At 37.8% G+C, this 18,821-nt stretch overlaps 1 protein-coding gene across 3 annotated transcripts in view; it reads left to right on the top strand.

Annotated features, from left to right (window-relative positions):
• The first annotated feature begins 7,302 nt into the window (after positions 1 to 7,302).
• Positions 7,303 to 18,821, top strand: part of atp2b1a (ATPase plasma membrane Ca2+ transporting 1a) — a 59,312-nt gene continuing 47,793 nt past the window's right edge. The window contains exons 1-2 of one of the 3 annotated variants that reach the window (XM_062995450.1): positions 7,303 to 7,423; positions 18,316 to 18,747. In XM_062995450.1, the coding sequence (XP_062851520.1) occupies positions 18,555 to 18,747 (193 nt within the window). In that variant the 5' untranslated portion in view covers positions 7,303 to 7,423; positions 18,316 to 18,554. Of the gene's footprint in view, positions 7,424 to 18,315; positions 18,748 to 18,821 lie in introns of those variants that run through there. The other 2 variants (XM_062995443.1, XM_062995456.1) reach the window with 2 other exon arrangements.

The raw sequence follows: 18,821 nt of genomic DNA, 5'->3' as shown, positions 1-18,821 counted from the left end.
TCAAGTTTTGTGCTTTTTTCTATATTCATTGTGTTGTGTTCTGGGTATGATCCTTCCAAGGACATCCACTCCTGGGTAGATTTCCAACATTTTTCGTTGTTTTGTATTTTGGACAGTTTATCTTAATGGGAGCATTCTCTGGCAATTGCATTGTATAAAATACAATGGTGTAACATTTTATTGTCCCTAAATCCCTTTAAATATTCAAATAATAATAGGTTAGTCTCAGGCAAAAAGCCTAACCTAAGGGTGTCATTGTCGTTCAAACAAAACAATCCCATATTTATCACATAGAACATTATATTAAAAGATTTGGGGATCATCCAGGTGCTGTTTTATGTCTGCAGATTTTACTGGGATCGCTTTTGATTTTCTGCCTGAGTTTGCTGAGCCCTTTGAGAGATTAAGCAGACAGGCCATTTGTGGGTGGTGTCAGTGCTGTTTCCTTTATCTGGAGATAATGGCTGTCACTGTGGTTCAGTGAGGTCCTTAAGCCTTAAAAATGCATTGGACCTTTTTCCAGACTGAACCCTTCTAAGCTATTCACATGGTTTTTTTTTTTTTATTATAGCAGATTGTTTTTATAGAAACTTTTATAGAAATGTTATTGTTTGACTTTAATGGTAAAATTCAAGATAAGTATGATATATATTTATAGGACTGGCACTAACAATCTGTTTTTAATTAGCTGGCATAGGCTTACCAATGAAGTGTAGTTGTTTAAGTAACCAAAGGGGAAAATGTTTTTTTTTTATAAAGGTGGTGTAATGTTGGATAACTTTATGTCTTAATGAAATAAAATAATGTTAAAATGTGTTGTTTTACTCAGGTAACCTTTGTTTCTTAGCATGCTGTATAATAATCTAAAATCATTTAGTGTGGCAAATCTTCTACTGGAAAGTAGTTATTTTTACACACCACTGTGTATGTACTTTATATTGGTGTGTGTTTTCTAGAATAAAGGAAGTCCTGTGCTGACATGCTGAGCCAGTGGAAATTGCAGTGGAAGAAGCCCAGTGACCAGAGGAAGCAATATCCCAGTGTGGCCTGATTAATTTGGCCCAGATTCTTGTTTACATTTGTGGGTGAGCTGTTTCATGTTCCCTTTCTTTTTGGCTTTTTCAGCACTGATCTGAGATCATGTGATGAATGTAGATAGCATGGATTTCATTATTTCTGATTGAAAACTGTCATTTTTGAATAACCTGGTGTTGTAATGTGAAACCTGTGCTGTTCTTGTCACAAAATACTCATGTACAGGTTGACCGCCGAAGATTGTTCACTGTTCAAACATCCTGAATCTTGATAAAACAATGAGGTGCAAACTTACCATTGTGGGTGTGAACATGGCACAGTGCACAAGTAAGGCTGTTATCTAGGGCTGTAAAAGATTTACCAATATTGAACAATGATATACTTACATTTAAGAGTTTGCATACACTCGCAAGTGGTATGTTATACTTTGCTTGAGATTTTAATGATTTCAGTAAATGTTCAAATTATGTTTGAATGATTAGAACACAATTTACGTTTTTTTCAAGATGGACAGATGTAATCCAAGAAGCTTCACATTTAACCAGCAGTGTTCAGTTTAAAATAGCAACAGACCAGGATCAGCCTGCAAGAACATTATTATACCAGCAATCTCCTAGTGCTGCTATGTGCTTTATTATCTAGAACGTTGAATATCTAGAAAATTAGCTGCTGCCCAACCGCTAACACTTTTGAAATGTTTGTAATATTAGAATGTACACCGATCACGCATAACATTATGACCACCTCCTTGTTTCTACACTCACTGTCCATTTTATCAGCTCCACTTACCATATAGAAGCACTTTGTAGTTCTACAATTACTGACTGTAGTCCATCTGTTTCTCTGCTTGCTTTGTTAGCCCCATTTCATGCCGTTCTTTAATGGTCAGGACCCCCACAGGACCACCACAGAGCAGGTATTATTTAGGTGGTGGATCATTCTCAGCACTGCAGTGACACTGACAGGGTGGTGGTGTGTTAGTGTGGGTTGTGCTGGTATGAGTGGATCAGACACAGCAGTGCAGATGGAGTTTTTAAACACCTCACTGTCACTGCTGGACTGAGAATAGTCCACCAACCAAAAATATCCAGACGTCCTGTGACCACTGATGAAGGGTCTAGAAGATGACAAACTTAAACAGCTCTGATTTTACATCTACAAGTTGGACCAACTAGGTAGGAGTGTCTAATAGAGTGGACAGTAAGTGGACACAGTATTTAAAAACTCCAGCAGCGCTGCTGTGTCTGATCCACTCATACCAGCACAACACACACTAACACACCACCACCATGTCATTGTCACTGCAGTACTGAGAATGATCCACCACCCAAATAATACCTGCTCTGTGGTGGTCCTGTGGGAGTCCTGACCATTGAAGAACAGCATAAAAGGGGGCTAACAAAGTATGTAGAGAAACAGATGGACTACAGTCAGTAATTGTAGAACTACAAAGTGCTTCTATATGGTAAGTGGAGCTGATAAAATGGACATAGTGAGTATAGAAACAAGGAGGTGGTTTTAATGTTATGGCTGATCGGTGTTGGTATTTTTCATTCAGTGTCAAGGCTGGTCACAATTACCAGCAAATAGGTTTTATTTTAACTGTCTCTTGCTCAAACCCAATCACAAGGTCTGTGGACTTTGTTTTAAAGCACTCAAAACAACATTAAGATCAAAGGCCAATGATTGCACACACCATTGTGCTTCATTTCTTGACTGATGACAGTAATATAATAATATAACACACAGTCTTGGTATGTCTCTATAAAGAGTAATGTTATTGTGCTCTTCATATAAATAAATAATATCCTAAACAAAATACCCTAAATCATAACCTAACTAAATTAACAGTGCAATAATGGGTTTAAATATAACTGAGTCTTGATTTTTACTTTTTTTTACTACTCTAAGGCATAGAGTAGTGATTTACAGTAACTCACTTTCCATTCACAAGTGGAATACTCTGTTCTTGGAGATACTTATGTTTACTTTTGAAGTGCTTTTGATTACAGACATACAGTATTAAGTCTGAATATAACCTAATTAAATAAAAACACCAAAAATCATGTACCAGTTGTGTATACTCTAATGATGGACGGGGGATAGATTTGATAAGGCGATATTCTGTTTGTGTATGTGTACATATAGTGTGTAAAGTGGCTGAGGGAGTGTTAGAGAGTGAGTAGGTTGCGAGAATGATTCAGTGTTTCCTCAGCTCATGAAAAAGCTGTTCTGTAGCAGCTGAACTCTGTACAAGTACGTTCTTCCCCTTCAGTGTTTTTACTTCAGTGTTATGTATTAATAAAGCATGCAATAACAACATTTAGACTTATTCTAAATTCATTAGTATGGAAAGTTCCCTAAGTCATTGATATTTTCATTGTGATAAACACAATGACATTAATAAAGATGAATACTATTATTTATTATTAATAATTAATAATATTTTAATCGTAATAGACAAGTTGACTATACCCTAGTCGACCTAATCTGGACTTAATGTGTGAAATCGAGGAATGATACTGGAATCTAGAATGATCTGACGTGATCATTAGTAGTGAAATTTAATTCTTATACTGTCACATAACGCCACTAATTATGAATTATGCCAGGCTAAATTTACCTAAGAATTGTTGTTGCACAGCAACATGGATCCTGGGGACCTGGGTTCTATTCCCAGCTTTAGTCACTTTCTTTGAAGAGTTCTGAATGTTCTACCTGTGTCTGTTTCCTTGAACTCTGGTATTCTCACACCTTTTATAAACATGCACAAAAGTAACTGGCTGCTCTAGGTTGTCCCTAGGTAGGAGTGAGTGAGTTTGGCACCCTGCCCAGGGAATATTCCTGCCTTGTATCCAAATCTCATAATGGAGCAGTTAATGAGAAAAAATACGTTTTTGTTGTTAAGACAAAATTTTTTGTTTAATATGTTACAATAGGGCATTTGAAGTTACTTGCAACTGAAACTGATAGAATGCAAGCAATCGAGGTTTAGGGGCCTTGCTCAGGGGTCCAACATTGGCAGAATGGTGGTCATGGGGCTTTAACCAGTGACCGTATGATCACTAGTCCATTACCTTAATCAATAATCTACATTGGTTATATTTAGCCAAGTTTCTTGAAAAACCTTTTTCCATATGGTATTATCTTGGCCTATAGTGCCTATATAAGTCAGACCCACTGCAACCCAGACCAGGATGAAGCAGTGGTAAAAAAGATGAATGATGATGAATGAATGAATTTAGTACTCCTTGTGCTTTGAATGCTATTTAGTGTTAATGGTTGTATTATACTCTGCACCTGTGCACACATGTAAACGTGACAGATTACAGTAAGTATATGATTAAAAATGAAAGTATGACATTGTTTTCATCTTTTTTAACTAGGATAGCAATTGATTTCACCATTGTGGGTTTGGTGATGCTCAAATGTATTCATTAATCTTTAATAACGACAAATATTTGTATTGCAAGATAACCTGTACAGGGTCTTTGGTATGTTAAATCACATTTTTTCTAAAGCATCCTAATAATATCAAACTGCTATTAGAGTGAATCTTTTTTCTACTTAACCCATCTTTGATGATACCATGCAGAAGGGCAAAAGTAATGGACCATAAAAATGCAACAACAAAAAAAGTCACTGAACAATCACAATTAAAAGAGTTAATTTAACATGGAAGATCTGGCTGTGGGTGCATGCAAAGAACCAAGTATGTTAATCTGTTTGTTAACTGGAACATTAGTGTGTGTGTGTGTGTGTGTGTGTGTGTGTGTGTGTGTGTGTGTGTGTGTGTGTGTGTGTGTGTGTGTGTGTGGATAGTGCAGTCATAGAGGACACTTCCTGGCTCTGTGCAATGCAGGGACATCTGCTTGAGCTCTACATGCTACCAAAATCTAAGGCTCCAAATTAAATGCTTAGAAGTGGAAAGTAGCACAAATAAAAATAGGCTCAGTGTCCCCTCTATTTTAGAAGTTTTTGAAGCTAAAGACTCTTGTGGCTATGAAAGGCCTACATTTGACTGTTGGTTGATGTATTTTTACATTATCTTCCTTTTACATGCAGCATGTGTGCTGTTAGTTTTATTTTTCCAGGCTTTTTGTATTTAAACCAAAGATGCTACTGCATGTAGATTACAGATTACATATCTTTAAGCCTTACTAAATTTATGTTGTGTGGTGGCTTTTATTCACAAAACTGATCAATTGAGGTCGTTGTGCAACCTCAAAAACTGTAACAAATCTGTTTTATAGTAGTTGACAGAACAGTAGTGCAGCTGGTTAAATGAAAGTCACACACCAGTATGGGTCTTGGGACCTAGGTTTAATACTTACCTTCTGTCATTGTAAAGTGCCTGTTCTGCCTGTGGTTTGCATGAGTCTACTCACTTTCTTCAGATTTAGGAATGCATTTTGATAGATGGGTTTGCAGTTTGAGTCAAGAGGCAGAGCCTAATACACAGTGAGTGTAAATAAGTGAGCTCATGGTCAGGCAGCAGTTTCCAACCAAAGAAACCAGACCTCTGCAGCCACAAGAAACATTGTTTTTTTCTCTGAGGGTGCTAAATGGGAAAAACCCATTTGCATTTTTGCTTTCATCAGAATGCCATTGTACTTATAAACTTAATGCTATTACTTAGGCATATAAAACAATTTCCGTAACTTTTTAGTTGTTGCTACTTTACTACTTAAATGTTTTAATAGGACTTTATTGTTAAACATTTTGTGTCTGGACAATTTTAGCAAGGAAAACAGATTCACTTTTAAACTTGTTGAAAGGCAAATGAAATCAAGCATGCTGTCTTTGTAGACAAAACACTGGTCTGTAACATAGATTGTACTAAAGGCTTAGTGACTTTTAACATATAGCACTTACATATAGTACAATTTCATCTTTTTAACTTTGCTAGAACTGCCCTGATCAACTCTTAGCTGTTGTTACAGTAAAATGGAAACTATCTGGGAGTACAAACACCTATGCTGAACACACATAGAATGTAAAATGATCTACCTGTAGACAGTAGTACAAGAACTGTTTGTCAGAGGCTAACTGATTGGGTTTATATGGCAAAGCAACCTCACAAAAGCCTTAAGACCACCATGCACAATGCTGTCAGCTGGAGTAGTGTTAAACACATTACCAACCGACTTTGGAACAGTGGACTATGCTTTTTGGAGGGATGCATCACACTTGATTTCATCAGTTTACCTTTCATATGCTTCATTAAGAATCTGATATTAGTAGAATGGAATTAGTTTGAGATGTAGACATAAATACAGGGGGGAAACAAATAGCATGGTTCCTTAGGTCCTAGATTTGATCCTGGCTGCTGGTCACTGCAGTGGCGGTTCTAGACCATGTGAGGTGGGGGGGGGGGGGGGGGGGGACAGTCGATATTCAACTCACTCATTAGGGGGGCCGTAGGGGGGGCCAAGCTGGTTGTCACAGGGGCACTGGCCCCCACTGGCCCCCCTAGAACCGCCACTGGGTCACTGTAAGTAAAGAGGTTCTTTTTTTAATGTTCTCCCTGTCTGCACATGGGTTTTTCCAGGTGTTCTTGCCTCATACCTCCCAAAAACATGCACAAATAGTCTTAGCTTCTAATTACCCCTTGAAGAGTGTAAGTGAATTTGTGTGGCAACTTGTAATGGATTGTTTTTTGAGTCCCTGACCAGAATTTAGCTTTTTGTAAAAAGGAATGCATAATAAATGATTTATGGAAATATGTTTTTCACAATTATAGACATACCAAAGAAGAGTAACTCTCAGTAAACATTATATGTTGATATCAAATATTATGCAACTGTGGTGAAAAGCTGACAGAGTGCACAGTAGTGCACAGAAGCTGTGCGCTGCACTACACTGGTGCCAGTAAATGCGGGTGTACTGAGTGTAGCGGGAGGTGACAGCGCCACCGAATCAAGATAGAAAATCTCTACGTCATGGAAAGAATGACGTCAGGTTTAATTAGCCGCTGGGGAAGACTTGTCCCAGACTGTGGGTGGAGTTACAGCAGGGACCGTTGCTGACGGTGCACGAGCTTTACCATGCTCGAGTACTGAAATGTCTTTTAAACGGGTTTTTTTCTGGTCCACTCGGACTCGTCTGAGTATTTGCGTTAACGCAGACGGATAAAAGGAAGCAAGGGTGGGAATTAAAAAAATGCACCCGGAGATAAGTTGATGACGTAACGGTTTACAGAGGCGACAGATATCTCAGTTAAGCCAATGGGGATTGGCATTATTATTTCGAGACCGTCCTCCTGACGTGGGTCACATGTCCGCGGCGACGCTGGCCAGTGGGCGGGGTTTGGGTGCAGATTGAAGGAGCGCTGGTAGACGGCGGAGAGAGTGGTGCGGGTGAGGGCGACTCCTGACAACGCCGTTCGGTGAGCCACATTTTCAACTCATTTTATTTGAAGTAAAATGTTTCTGCATGCCGTGCCTCCATTTCCTACCCAGGTGGGATGCGTTTTTGGTTTGACTTTTAACGTTAACTGTGTAGCGTTTATTCACCTGAGAGGACTGTTTAGCCTTTTAACGTTAGCTAGCCAAATGGGCTAGCCAGGGTAACGTTACTATTGCAAGTCAATAAGCGACAAGACGGTGAATGAATGTCTCTCAGGCACTAGCTGATGTTACCGCTAGAGAAGGCGGCTTTCTCTGTGGAAAATGTAAAGCGTTTTCATGTGGATTAATGAGGCTGGTTAGAAATGTGTCAGAATAAAGCGCTACATTAAAGAGTTGCTGTAAGACTTTGGAATTGTAATTGTTTGAAATATTCGACCGCACGCGCTGTGCTTTACGGCTTTCTGAGGTAAGGTAGAGAGGATGTGACAGGTCACTCCGCTAATCCGCGCGTAGCGAAATAAAAGAACAAATCCACCCAAACCGGTGTTCATTATACAGCCAGCTATCTGCAAGGTGAGCTCGTTTGAACTCACGTATAACCCTGCAGATCTTAACGTTATCTAACCTAACTAGACCTAGCCAGTTACGCGTGGAAGCAATAGATAACGGGTTGTGCTGGCTAACCGTCATTGTCATTTCACCGCTTCTGAGTAACAAGATGTTTTTTGTGGTTGTTTTAGTTTATTTTTGTATTTCGCTTCTGTACCACAAAACAGAATCTTTCATTTTTGGTAGAAGCCAGATTCAGACAGCTTCTGGTTTTTACTCTATTAATTGCAACTTTGCAGTCTATACTTTAACGCGGAATAATGCAACCGGCGTTTAACTCAAATAACCACAGACTAATGAAGTCCAGTTCCTTGCTAGCGTTAAGCAGTGATGTGTTGGTTCGCCTGGTACTTGTCTGTCAGTTACCGAATCGTCTGTAGGTTCTTTCTCTGTTTGAGGACTTATCTACGCAAAGCTCTCACCATACCAGCCATGTGACATTAGCAAGATAACTGTGTTTGCTGGACTATAGCAACGCAATTTAGTGGTGTAGTAAGCACCAGAGAAGTACAACAGCTGCCAGATTTGGGAAAGTGGTAACCTAGTAGTTAAAGCTTTTGTGCTATCAATTAAAAGGTTGAGAGTTCGAATCCCAGCTCTGCCATGCAGCCACTGTTGGGCCCTCTCTGCTCCAGGGGTGCCGTACAATGGCTGACCCTGCTCTCTAACCCCAGCTTCCAAACGTGCTGGGATATAAGAATTACATTGTACTGTACACATGTATATGTATTTATGACAAATAAAGGCAGCCTTTCCTTTGTAGATCAGCACTAAATGTTTGAAAAATGTAGCTCGATTAAATACAGTATCTTATTTGAGTAGTACATAAATAATGTATCAATATGAACAGACACCCACATGCAAGTTAGATTACATATGGTGTTTTTGTCCATCAAACACAGGTTCGTTCTGTGATAGGTCTAACTGTATTATAAATAAAGTTCTTGCTCTCGTTCCTTTGTTTAGGATGACAGCTTATAGTGAAATAAGTGACGTGACAAAAAATGTGCATACAGCCAATCTATTTTATTAGGCTTTCTGTATTAATCTGTATTTATAGACAATGTTAAAAAAGTTGTCCATTGGTAGTAAATGTGACTTTGATATTAAGTGTACATTTTATAGTAAGATTACTAATATATACTTGTGTGGGTGGACTGAATTTAACAGAATATTTTCTTTTATGGATGAATGATTAATTATCATTGATTGAATCATGATGTTTTTAATGAATCATCAGTATCTTGTATAAAATGTTATAAGTTTAACTTGGCCTACTTTTGGAATTTAATGTCCTAAGGCTGGTGGCTTGTTAATTCACTGTTTATATTTCATTCACTATTAATTGGAACTTTAAGTAATCAGACCTATAGATTGATTTGTTGTTATGTAATATACCCACTTGTTTCAAGCTGTATTAGACATTGGACGACCAGTGTTGCAGAGTTTAGCTGTTAGCATTATTACATCTGATTTGACTTGTAAATGGTGGATAATTTGATTATCACCCAAGTGTGAACTTGAACAGGAAAAATTAGCACCGCTGTCACTCTTAAAGACAGAGAGTTTACACCCCTGGTTAATATATCATGAGCACAGTGTAATTTACGTTAGGTTGGTTGTCAGTAAGTAAGCCGACATCTACACAGCCTTGTTTTTCTTCCCTTAAATTGTCTACCTCATAATAAGGAGCATATTTTCTGTTTAATAAGGTTAGGCATAACATGTAGTATTGAGATGTCATGACACTAACCTTTGACTGTTTTAAATGTCTTTGGAGTGTTAGTGTTGCAGGGACCTCAAGATTGTAATTTAGAATTTAGCAAGTGGTTTGCTTTATAATGCGTATGAGCTATCTTTCATGGCTATGAATTATCGAATAAACATTTTTTTCCCCTGAACTCTTTAATAAAAGAAAGTCTAGTATGTTCATGTGCAGAACTTGTACTATTAAAGCTCTAGAATTTCATATTAATGCTCCACTGTAAACAAAAAAATGCACTTTAATGTGTGTCTATATGTGTAATAGTTCAGATTATTCTGACTAAGTGTGATTTGTTTTTACTGCTGTTCTGTCTATTAATGACATAATAAACATTGACAGCCTAGCACCAAAAAAAAAATCGCCATCGCAGAGCACATCACCTTAATCAATAGTTCATGCAAAGTACAAGAGGGTAACCCTGTAAAAGCATCATGTTTGGAATAGTAAAATGCATCTACGTGTGAAATTTGATCCAAGTTTCTGTTTGCCACAGTGTTGTTAATTGCTAGACGAAGGGAACATGATGCCACTGTCGTCAGAGCATCGGTTACTAAACAAGGGTAAATTGAGAATGGAATTTAGTAGGAAACAGTAAGACTTAAGTGTGTAGCATAGCCCATGATTTGACTTTTGACACAAAACATTATTATTATTTAAAAAAATTTTTTTGATTGGAGATTGGAGCAACTGTTTACATATAGTGAACAGAGAACAGTCATTTAGTAGTGAGTGTGAGGTCTGCTGCAGGCCAAAGCTGTACCATTATGTGTCTGACAAGGGCTTCTACAATGAACAGTGAAGTGTTGCAACACTGACAGAATTAGGGGGAAAAGCTGTATACATAAATGCTGTTTACATAAAACAATTAAACAACAGAAAACAATTTTACATAATCAATACTAATAACAATTATTTTGTTAATTTATTTTTTATGAACGCTTAACAATTTGCATATTGGAAAATATACTTAAAACATTATGCAATGCAGCATGGAATTTACATTAACAATGAACCATTTAGCTGCAATGATAGCTAGTAGACATAATAACAGTCTTAAGTCCCAGTTTTCTCCACCTTTAGTTTTTGGTCAGTGTCTCATTTCAGTGGGCAAGTCACATCAACAGAAGTGCTTTTCCATCATGGTTAATGAGGGAACATTGCTTTTCCACCTATATATTCTCTAACGGAAGCTGTGTTGTTTATGTAGGAGTTGGACTTCAATTTCTGTTACAATTTGAATTGATTGGGCATAGGCACACACCTGGGTCTGGAATAGCAAACAAGTTATATTGTATTGTAAAGACAAAAACCAAGCTAGAAGTCCATGGAACTGACTTTGGAAATTTGTCTTCAAATTATGGCAAAACATAAATCAGGTCAAGGATATAAAACAATATTTAAGGCTTTCAGTGTTTCCAGGACCACAGTGGCCTCATAAATTTAAATAGAAAAGGCACAACCTTGAACCTTCATAGAGTTGGCAGTCTGGCAACATTGGGCATCTGGGCATTAGGGGACTTGTTGAGAAAAGTGGAAGGAGCCCCGACAGCCTCTAGCATCTAAAAAAGAACCTGTTGGGCAGACGACAATCACTGCAGCACTGCATAAATCAAGCCACTACCCATTACCTGGCCAATACCACGTTTCACATGTTGGACATCATGCTATCGGAGTACCTCTCAGCGGCAGGGAGACTGGTAGGAATTAATGGATGCATGAAATACAGCAACATTCTTAAAGCCTCCGTTCCTAAAACCTCCTTAAACTGCAATGAGTTTCTTTTTTTAACACAATTACCCAAACATACACCCAAAACTGTATAGGAGTGACTTCAGATGTCCTTGAGTGACCCAGATTTTAATCCCACTAAACATTTGTGAAGAGACCTAAAGATGTCAACACTCCCATCCGTTGCCTTCCCTCTCTGCTATTAGGAATGGGATAAACTGCCCAAATCCAGATGTGCAAATCATGCAGAGATATCATGAAGACTTCCAACTTCTACCCTTAATCTGTGTAATTAATTATGTACTGATGTTTAAACTATAAGTATTGTAAGGTGTCCTTGAGTGTTTTGAAAGGCTCCCATAAATGTATTATTATTAGCTGTAATTGCTGCCAAATGGGCTTGTACAAAGAACTGACTGAGGGGTCTGTATAATGGACAAGATATCTTTTTATATGTTTTTTTAATTCATTATTAAAATTTTTGCTTTGCATTTACATATTGAGTGTAGAATGATGGGTAAAATTGCAATTATATATATTCAAAATCAAATCCACAAAACAGAAAACAGTATACAGAAAGTCCAAAAGTCTGAATGCTTTCTGAATCCACTATAACTGCTATTATTAAATAACACATTATAGGGAAGCAAATTTATGTTGTTTTTTTCATAGTTTATCTGAGAATTCTCTCTAAGCCATTTACCACTTAAGCTTTAAATATTCATCAAACCCTGATCCAGCAAACTCTTTTGGTAAAATAAATATTTGCCCTTTTAAGAATTTTTTTTGTATTTTTGTTAAATACTAGCAAAATGTTGTCAGCAAGGAAGATATATTTTAAAAGTCCTAAGACACATTTTAACGTTCATAGGAGCTTAGATGCATGTTTGTTGACAAAAGTGGGCATGGCATGGTCTAGTGAGGAAAAACTTTGTAAAGCTTGTTCAAATAAGCTAATATTTGTTGAGGGGTATATTTTTGTCTTGGTACACAGCGCATTATCTCCTTATGACTGCCAGCGTTTGCAGTTGAGCAACAAGAAAGGTGCATGAGGTTTTGACAGACTGAATGGCACAAGGTTAAATAAGTACATGTTTAATTGAAATTGTTGTTTTCTGGGGGAAATAAGTACATGAATAATTGGTCAGGAACATGTGGTCTCAAAGCTATGTTACACTCCCCTATTTTTGTTTGTTTTACAGTAAACATATTGAAGTCAGTAAGGCTTTAGTGTGTGGTTTGAGTTTAAAAGTATAAAGTATTAAATCTGTGTCGATCTATGAGTTATTAAATGCTCTCATAAATCAACATTCTGATAAGATTTTAATATACTGACTCACAAATTAGCCTGGGATAAAACTCATCACCTTACTTGCATACTTGCTTACATTAAGCATGTGAATGTTACTTCCCTGAAGTAGATCTGTAGTAGATCTGTGCACTTCGTGTAACTGATCCGTCCGTCATTGTTGTATAAACGTAACTCAAAAACAAACGGGCAAACAAAAAGTATTATTAGCAATGACTCTCCCCCCCAAAATTTTTTTTTACATAAAATATGACCATCCAGGGAAGTTAATTAGCCAGAATCTTCTATTGTGGTGTATGAAAAACACTGGAACAGTATGTGTGTGTCTCTATAAAATTTTCAGTATTGGTTTTGTTGTATTAGTTAACAGATGTGTTTACAAACACACACAACTTTAATACACTGACTGCATCTATGATTAGCATGTTTAGTTATCAGTTATTACTTGTAATGAATGTTTTGCAACCAACTCTGTTTAAAATCTACATTCTGAATGCTGAACTCTTACTGTTTTACATGACTGCCATATTCACTATATTACATTTTTCTAAACATGTTGATCTGAAGCTTGTTGTGTTTTATATTGTAATGGGATGCTATCAGGTTGTCAGTTATCGGTTAAAGAATTTGAAAAATTTGCATCCTACTAAGGGCTGATTTCTGTGCTGCAAAGCAGACCTGTGAACACTAAACTGTATGCAGCATGATTAAGTCAAACCCCTATGCTTTATTCCTTTCAGATAGACAGGGCTTGACCCACTTCAGCTGCAGCCATGGTGGAGCTGGAAGGGGGGAGACTGGGGTTTCTAAAAATATATCACCGCCTGTGCCTCTAGTGCAGAGGGGTCCCTGGAATTGCTGTCCTTGACTTGCATACATAGTGTTGGCACATACAGCACGGTGTCCAATTGCCAACCAAGATTATGGGGGTTTTCCTTTTTGCATTAATGCTACTGGGTATAAACCAGTATTATTAGGGCAAAACTGACGGCATGTGAGACTAAAAGCTAATTATTGTTGAGCGATTGGTGGGTGCATGTGTGAAAGTGCAAATTAGAGCTTTCTGAGCAGATAGATGTTTTAGATTCCTCTTGTCTTTGCTTATATGGGTTAGAGCCACCATCTGTTTGCTAGTCGAGTATGAGAGAGGTTAACATGGACTTTAGTAGCATGCCATTACTCAGCCATGCCATCCCAGCTGTTAGCTTGTTTCCAGTGTTTTTTGCTGTTGTGACATGTGCCCCGCTTTTCTATCTAAAACTGTTACTGTTAAAAAAAAATGGTCAGAAAACATTATCTTTTGTTTGTATTATTAAGTCGTTTTTACTGTAATCATTTGTTATAATGTCTCAAATTTCAAAACCAATTTGGTTAATCTTAAAGTTGCATTCACATGGCTTATCAAAAAAGACACTAATAATCACAAAAAGACACACCTTTCACTGATCACATTTAGCATAGTTACAGTGTATCACAAAAGTGAGTACACCCCTCACATTTCTGCAGATATTTAAGTATATCTTTTCATGGGACAACACTGACAAAATGACACTGACACAATGAAAAGTAGTCTGTGTGCAGCTTATATAACAGTGTAAATTTATTCTTCCCTCAAAATAACTCAATATACAGCCATTAATGTCTAAACCACCGGCAACAAAAGTGAGTACACCCCTAAGAGACTACACCCCTAAATGTCCAAATTGAGCACTGCTTGTCATTTTCCCTCCAAAATGTCATGTGATTTGTTAGTGTTACTAGGTCTCAGGTGTGCATAGGGAGCAGGTGTGTTCAATTTAGTAGTACAGCTCTCACACTCTCTCATACTGGTCACTGAAAGTTCCAACATGGCACCTCATGGCAAAGAACTCTCTGAGGATCTTAAAAGACAAATTGTTGCGCTACATGAAGATGGCCAAGGCTACAAGAAGATTGCCAACACCCTGAAACTGAGCTGCAGCACAGTGGCCAAGATCATCCAACGTTTTAAAAGAGCAGGGTCCACTCAGAACAGACCTCGCGTTGGTCGTCCAAAGAAGCTGAGTGCACGTGCTCAGCGTCACATCCAACTGCTGTCTTTAAAAGATAGGCGCAGGAGTGCTGTCAGCATTGCTGCAGAGATTGAAAAGGTGGGGGGTCAGCCTGTCAGTGCTCAGACCATACGCCGCACACTACATCAAATTGGTCTGCATGGCTGTCACCCCAGAAGGAAGCCTCTTCTGAAGTCTCTACACAAGAAAGCCTGCAAACAGTTTGCTGAAGACATGTCAACAAAGGACATGGATTACTGGAACCATGTCCTATGGTCTGATGAGACCAAGATTAATTTGTTTGGTTCAGATGGTCTCAAGCATGTGTGGCGGCAATCAGGTGAAGAGTACAAAGATAAGTGTGTCATGCCTACAGTCAAGCATGGTGGTGGGAATGCCATGGTCTGGGGCTGCATGAGTGCAGCAGGTGTTGGGGAGTTACATTTCATTGAGGGACACATGAACTCCAATATGTACTGTGAAATACTGAAGCAGAGCATGATCCCCTCCCTCTGGAAACTGGGTCGCAGGGCAGTGTTCCAGCATGATAATGACCCCAAACACACCTCTAAGACGACCACTGCTTTATTGAAGAGACTGAGGGTAAAGGTGATGGACTGGCCAAGCATGTCTCCAGACCTAAACCCAATAGAACATCTTTGGGGCATCCTCAAGCGGAAGGTGGAGGAGCGCAAAGTCTCGAATATCCGCCAGCTCCGTGATGTCGTCATGGAGGAGTGGAAAAGCATTCCAGTGGCAACCTGTGAAGCTCTGGTAAACTCCATGCCCAGGAGAGTTAAGGCAGTTCTGGGAAATAATGGTGGCCACACAAAATATTGACACTTCAGGAACTTTCACTAAGGGGTGTACTCACTTTTGTTGCCGGTGGTTTAGACATTAATGGCTGTATATTGAGTTATTTTGAGGGAAGAATAAATTTACACTGTTATATAAGCTGCACACAGACTACTTTTCATTGTGTCAAAGTGTCATTTTGTCAGTGTTGTCCCATGAAAAGATATACTTAAATATCTGCAGAAATGTGAGGGGTGTACTCACTTTTGTGATACACTGTACTTTTGTCTTTGTAAAGGAGAACGAACTCGACTGTTTTTCCAAAAACAAGCTGAAACCTCATCCCATGTCCACTGTCTGTCTGTCCATCTGAGTGGAGTTTCGTCCCAGAAAACTTGTCATTGTTTATGTATAGAATTGATGTATGACTTTCTCTTAGCATAGTAGAGTTTTAAGTTGCATTTCACGATGCAGTGGTGGTCTGTGTTAAGTGACAATGTATTTTTAGTACTTCTGAAGCCATGTGGCTAAATTTATCAAAATAACATGAGTTTCCTATGCAGTGCTCTCTTGAAGGTCATAAGCATTTAACAGTGATTCCCAGCCTTCCCTTACACACACTGAGGTTTTTGGGATTTCCTGAATCTGTTACCAATATTATGAACAGTAGATGATGAAATACCTAAATTATTTGCACTCTTACTTTGAGAAATGTTCTTTTTGAACTGACAATTCTCTCAACAAGTTTGGTACAAACATTTGTAATATTTATGGAATTTTGATTTTTGTTTACTCTGGCACTGAACAACAGTCAGTTTCACTACAGTACATTTTACTTGTATTTTGCTAAACCAGAAAGCATGTGCTGTTAGCGAAGGACCAAAGATCTGCTCAGAGCATGCATTTTAGTCTTTCTAAGATGGAGCAGAGAAGAACTCGGCTTTTCTGTTTGCTAGCATCAGTGTGATTTGTTGTTGTACATTTTTGCTTTTTTAGCCAGTAAATTTGGTTTGTTTATGTTCTGATCCATGTAGGAAATTTATGAAATAAAACCGTGTAGAGCCATGTAAAATCGTTAATGCAGTAAACATAGTCAGAATCACATATTAGAAAAATGAATGCAATTGTGAATGCAATTCGATTGTGTGAATTATTTTATAATTTTCACATTTCGAGCATGTTTTTAAATGGTTACTTTAGTATTTTTGCCCTACCATTGTATCTCTTTGTCTGTTCTATGGTGCTGTATGTGCACATGTTAAATCCCTTGCTTATTTTAATAAGTGAATAGACTCTATAGTAAGGAGCAAAGTGATTAAGGGCCTGATTAAAATATACAGTATATGGGCACCACAGCATAGTACCAGCATTTCATTAAAGCCTTGCTGCTTGCAACCAAGTAATATGAATTTTTTCCCCACAACATTTTGAAGCCATTCTAATGAAAAATAAATTTATTTTTACTTAATTTAATTTATTTATTTTTATATAATATTTTACTGTAGTATTAAATGTACTATGCAACTATACAGTGTACAGCCTGCTAGAATTCAGCTATCATATCACTATCAACTTCAGCTAGGATTCAGTTTGTGTAATTTTTTTTATTTTTAAAAAAATTAATTACATTTGGAAAAACTGTCATTTATAGTAATTGCGCTTCCTTTCTTTCTTCTGTAAAGATCTTGTACTTTACTGTGAAAGCCTAACGTTTTTAACATCATATAATCTTTATGAATAGCTCATAGTCCCATTTCGTTTTTAAATTTTTTTTATAGATAGTACATCATGTAACACTGATTACTGTGAGTCGATCATCTCAGTATGTAAAGATTTATCCAGCATTACAATAATTTATTTTCTGATTGTTACTGCTGCTACTAGTGTGATGCCTGCAAAAAACGTCTAGGACATTATTTTAGCACTGGCATACATACCCAAATATATGTGGTTTGTACATCAAGCCAAAGCTACTTAAAAATACATTTTATTGTTTTTTGCTTGTAGCATAAGCGAGATGCATAATTTCATTTGTTTAGTGCTACACTGTGGATCTCATTGATGCACTTAGTTACTGTTATTAATAACAAATTTACGAGAGCTGTTTTTATGCCTTTGTGCTGCTGGTGCTGTTTTTGTTCTGCAGTTATATCAGTGGTCCACTATGGTGTGAATGTAATAGATTAAACCTGTGTGTGCTTACACCTCTAGGCGCATCATCTTGCTTTAATGTAGTGACACTAGCCAATTATAGCCAATCTCTAAAATATTACATCCCATAGATCCCTTAGATTGCCCATATCTATTATATCTATGTGTTATTATAATAAAATAATTCTGGTGTAAAGGCAGGTAAACATCGGCCCCAAATATTATTTTTCTTTGTGATTGCTAACATTTTGTATTTGATTTGAACAATAATTTCTATTGCTTGTACAAATAAAATTACACAATACTTTTTGTGTAAGTTTTAGTATTTCTTCCTGTAAAAGCAGATCATGTGTTAAAGCAAAGCCAGTGAGCTTGTGTTCCCACATTGCATTTTTAGGTGTAATGGAATCTTGCTAAACTTTAAGATGTTTAATGTTCCCATATCATAACATTACATGCTGTTGCACGCTGTTCCGTTTTCTTAGCTTTGTTAGTTGGTTTTGAATAAACATTAATCCACATTCTTTTTGCTTTTTCCCTTAGATTTGTATGGCTTTTGTGGATGTGCGAGGCACCTGTCATCATGAATGAATAAGCTTATGCTACAGACTGAGGGAAATGGCTTTCGATTCGTCTCGAGCCTGCCATGTACAGTCGGTCCTCCTCCTCTAAAGGACGTCAGCTGTTTATGGGAACTACTGGCATTGCTCTCCTGAGGATTTAGCTCTCCTTGTGGGACGTCATTTTTCCACCATCGCAGAAGTGCTGAGCAGCTGGGTGACATGGCTAACAATTCATACGCTGGGGTGAATTACTCTGTGGCTGAGCCCAATCATGAAGGAGATTTCGGGTGCTCTCTCAAAGAGCTCCGCTCCCTTATGGAACTGCGGGGGACTGAAGGAATACACAAAATCCAGGAATCTTATGGGGATGTGAATGGAATCTGCAGCAGATTGAAAACATCACCTATAGAAGGTACAAATGCTCTTCCTGCAGTTCTCTTTAGGGTTCTGAATGGTCTGTTAGTAATGTCAATGGTTAAAATGTTG

The sequence above is a fragment of the Trichomycterus rosablanca genome, chromosome 1 (assembly GCF_030014385.1).
Source record: "Trichomycterus rosablanca isolate fTriRos1 chromosome 1, fTriRos1.hap1, whole genome shotgun sequence".
Lineage (NCBI taxonomy): Eukaryota > Metazoa > Chordata > Actinopteri > Siluriformes > Trichomycteridae > Trichomycterus > Trichomycterus rosablanca.
Note: the sequence above shows the minus strand (reverse complement) of the source record. Positions and strands in the feature narration are given on the sequence as shown.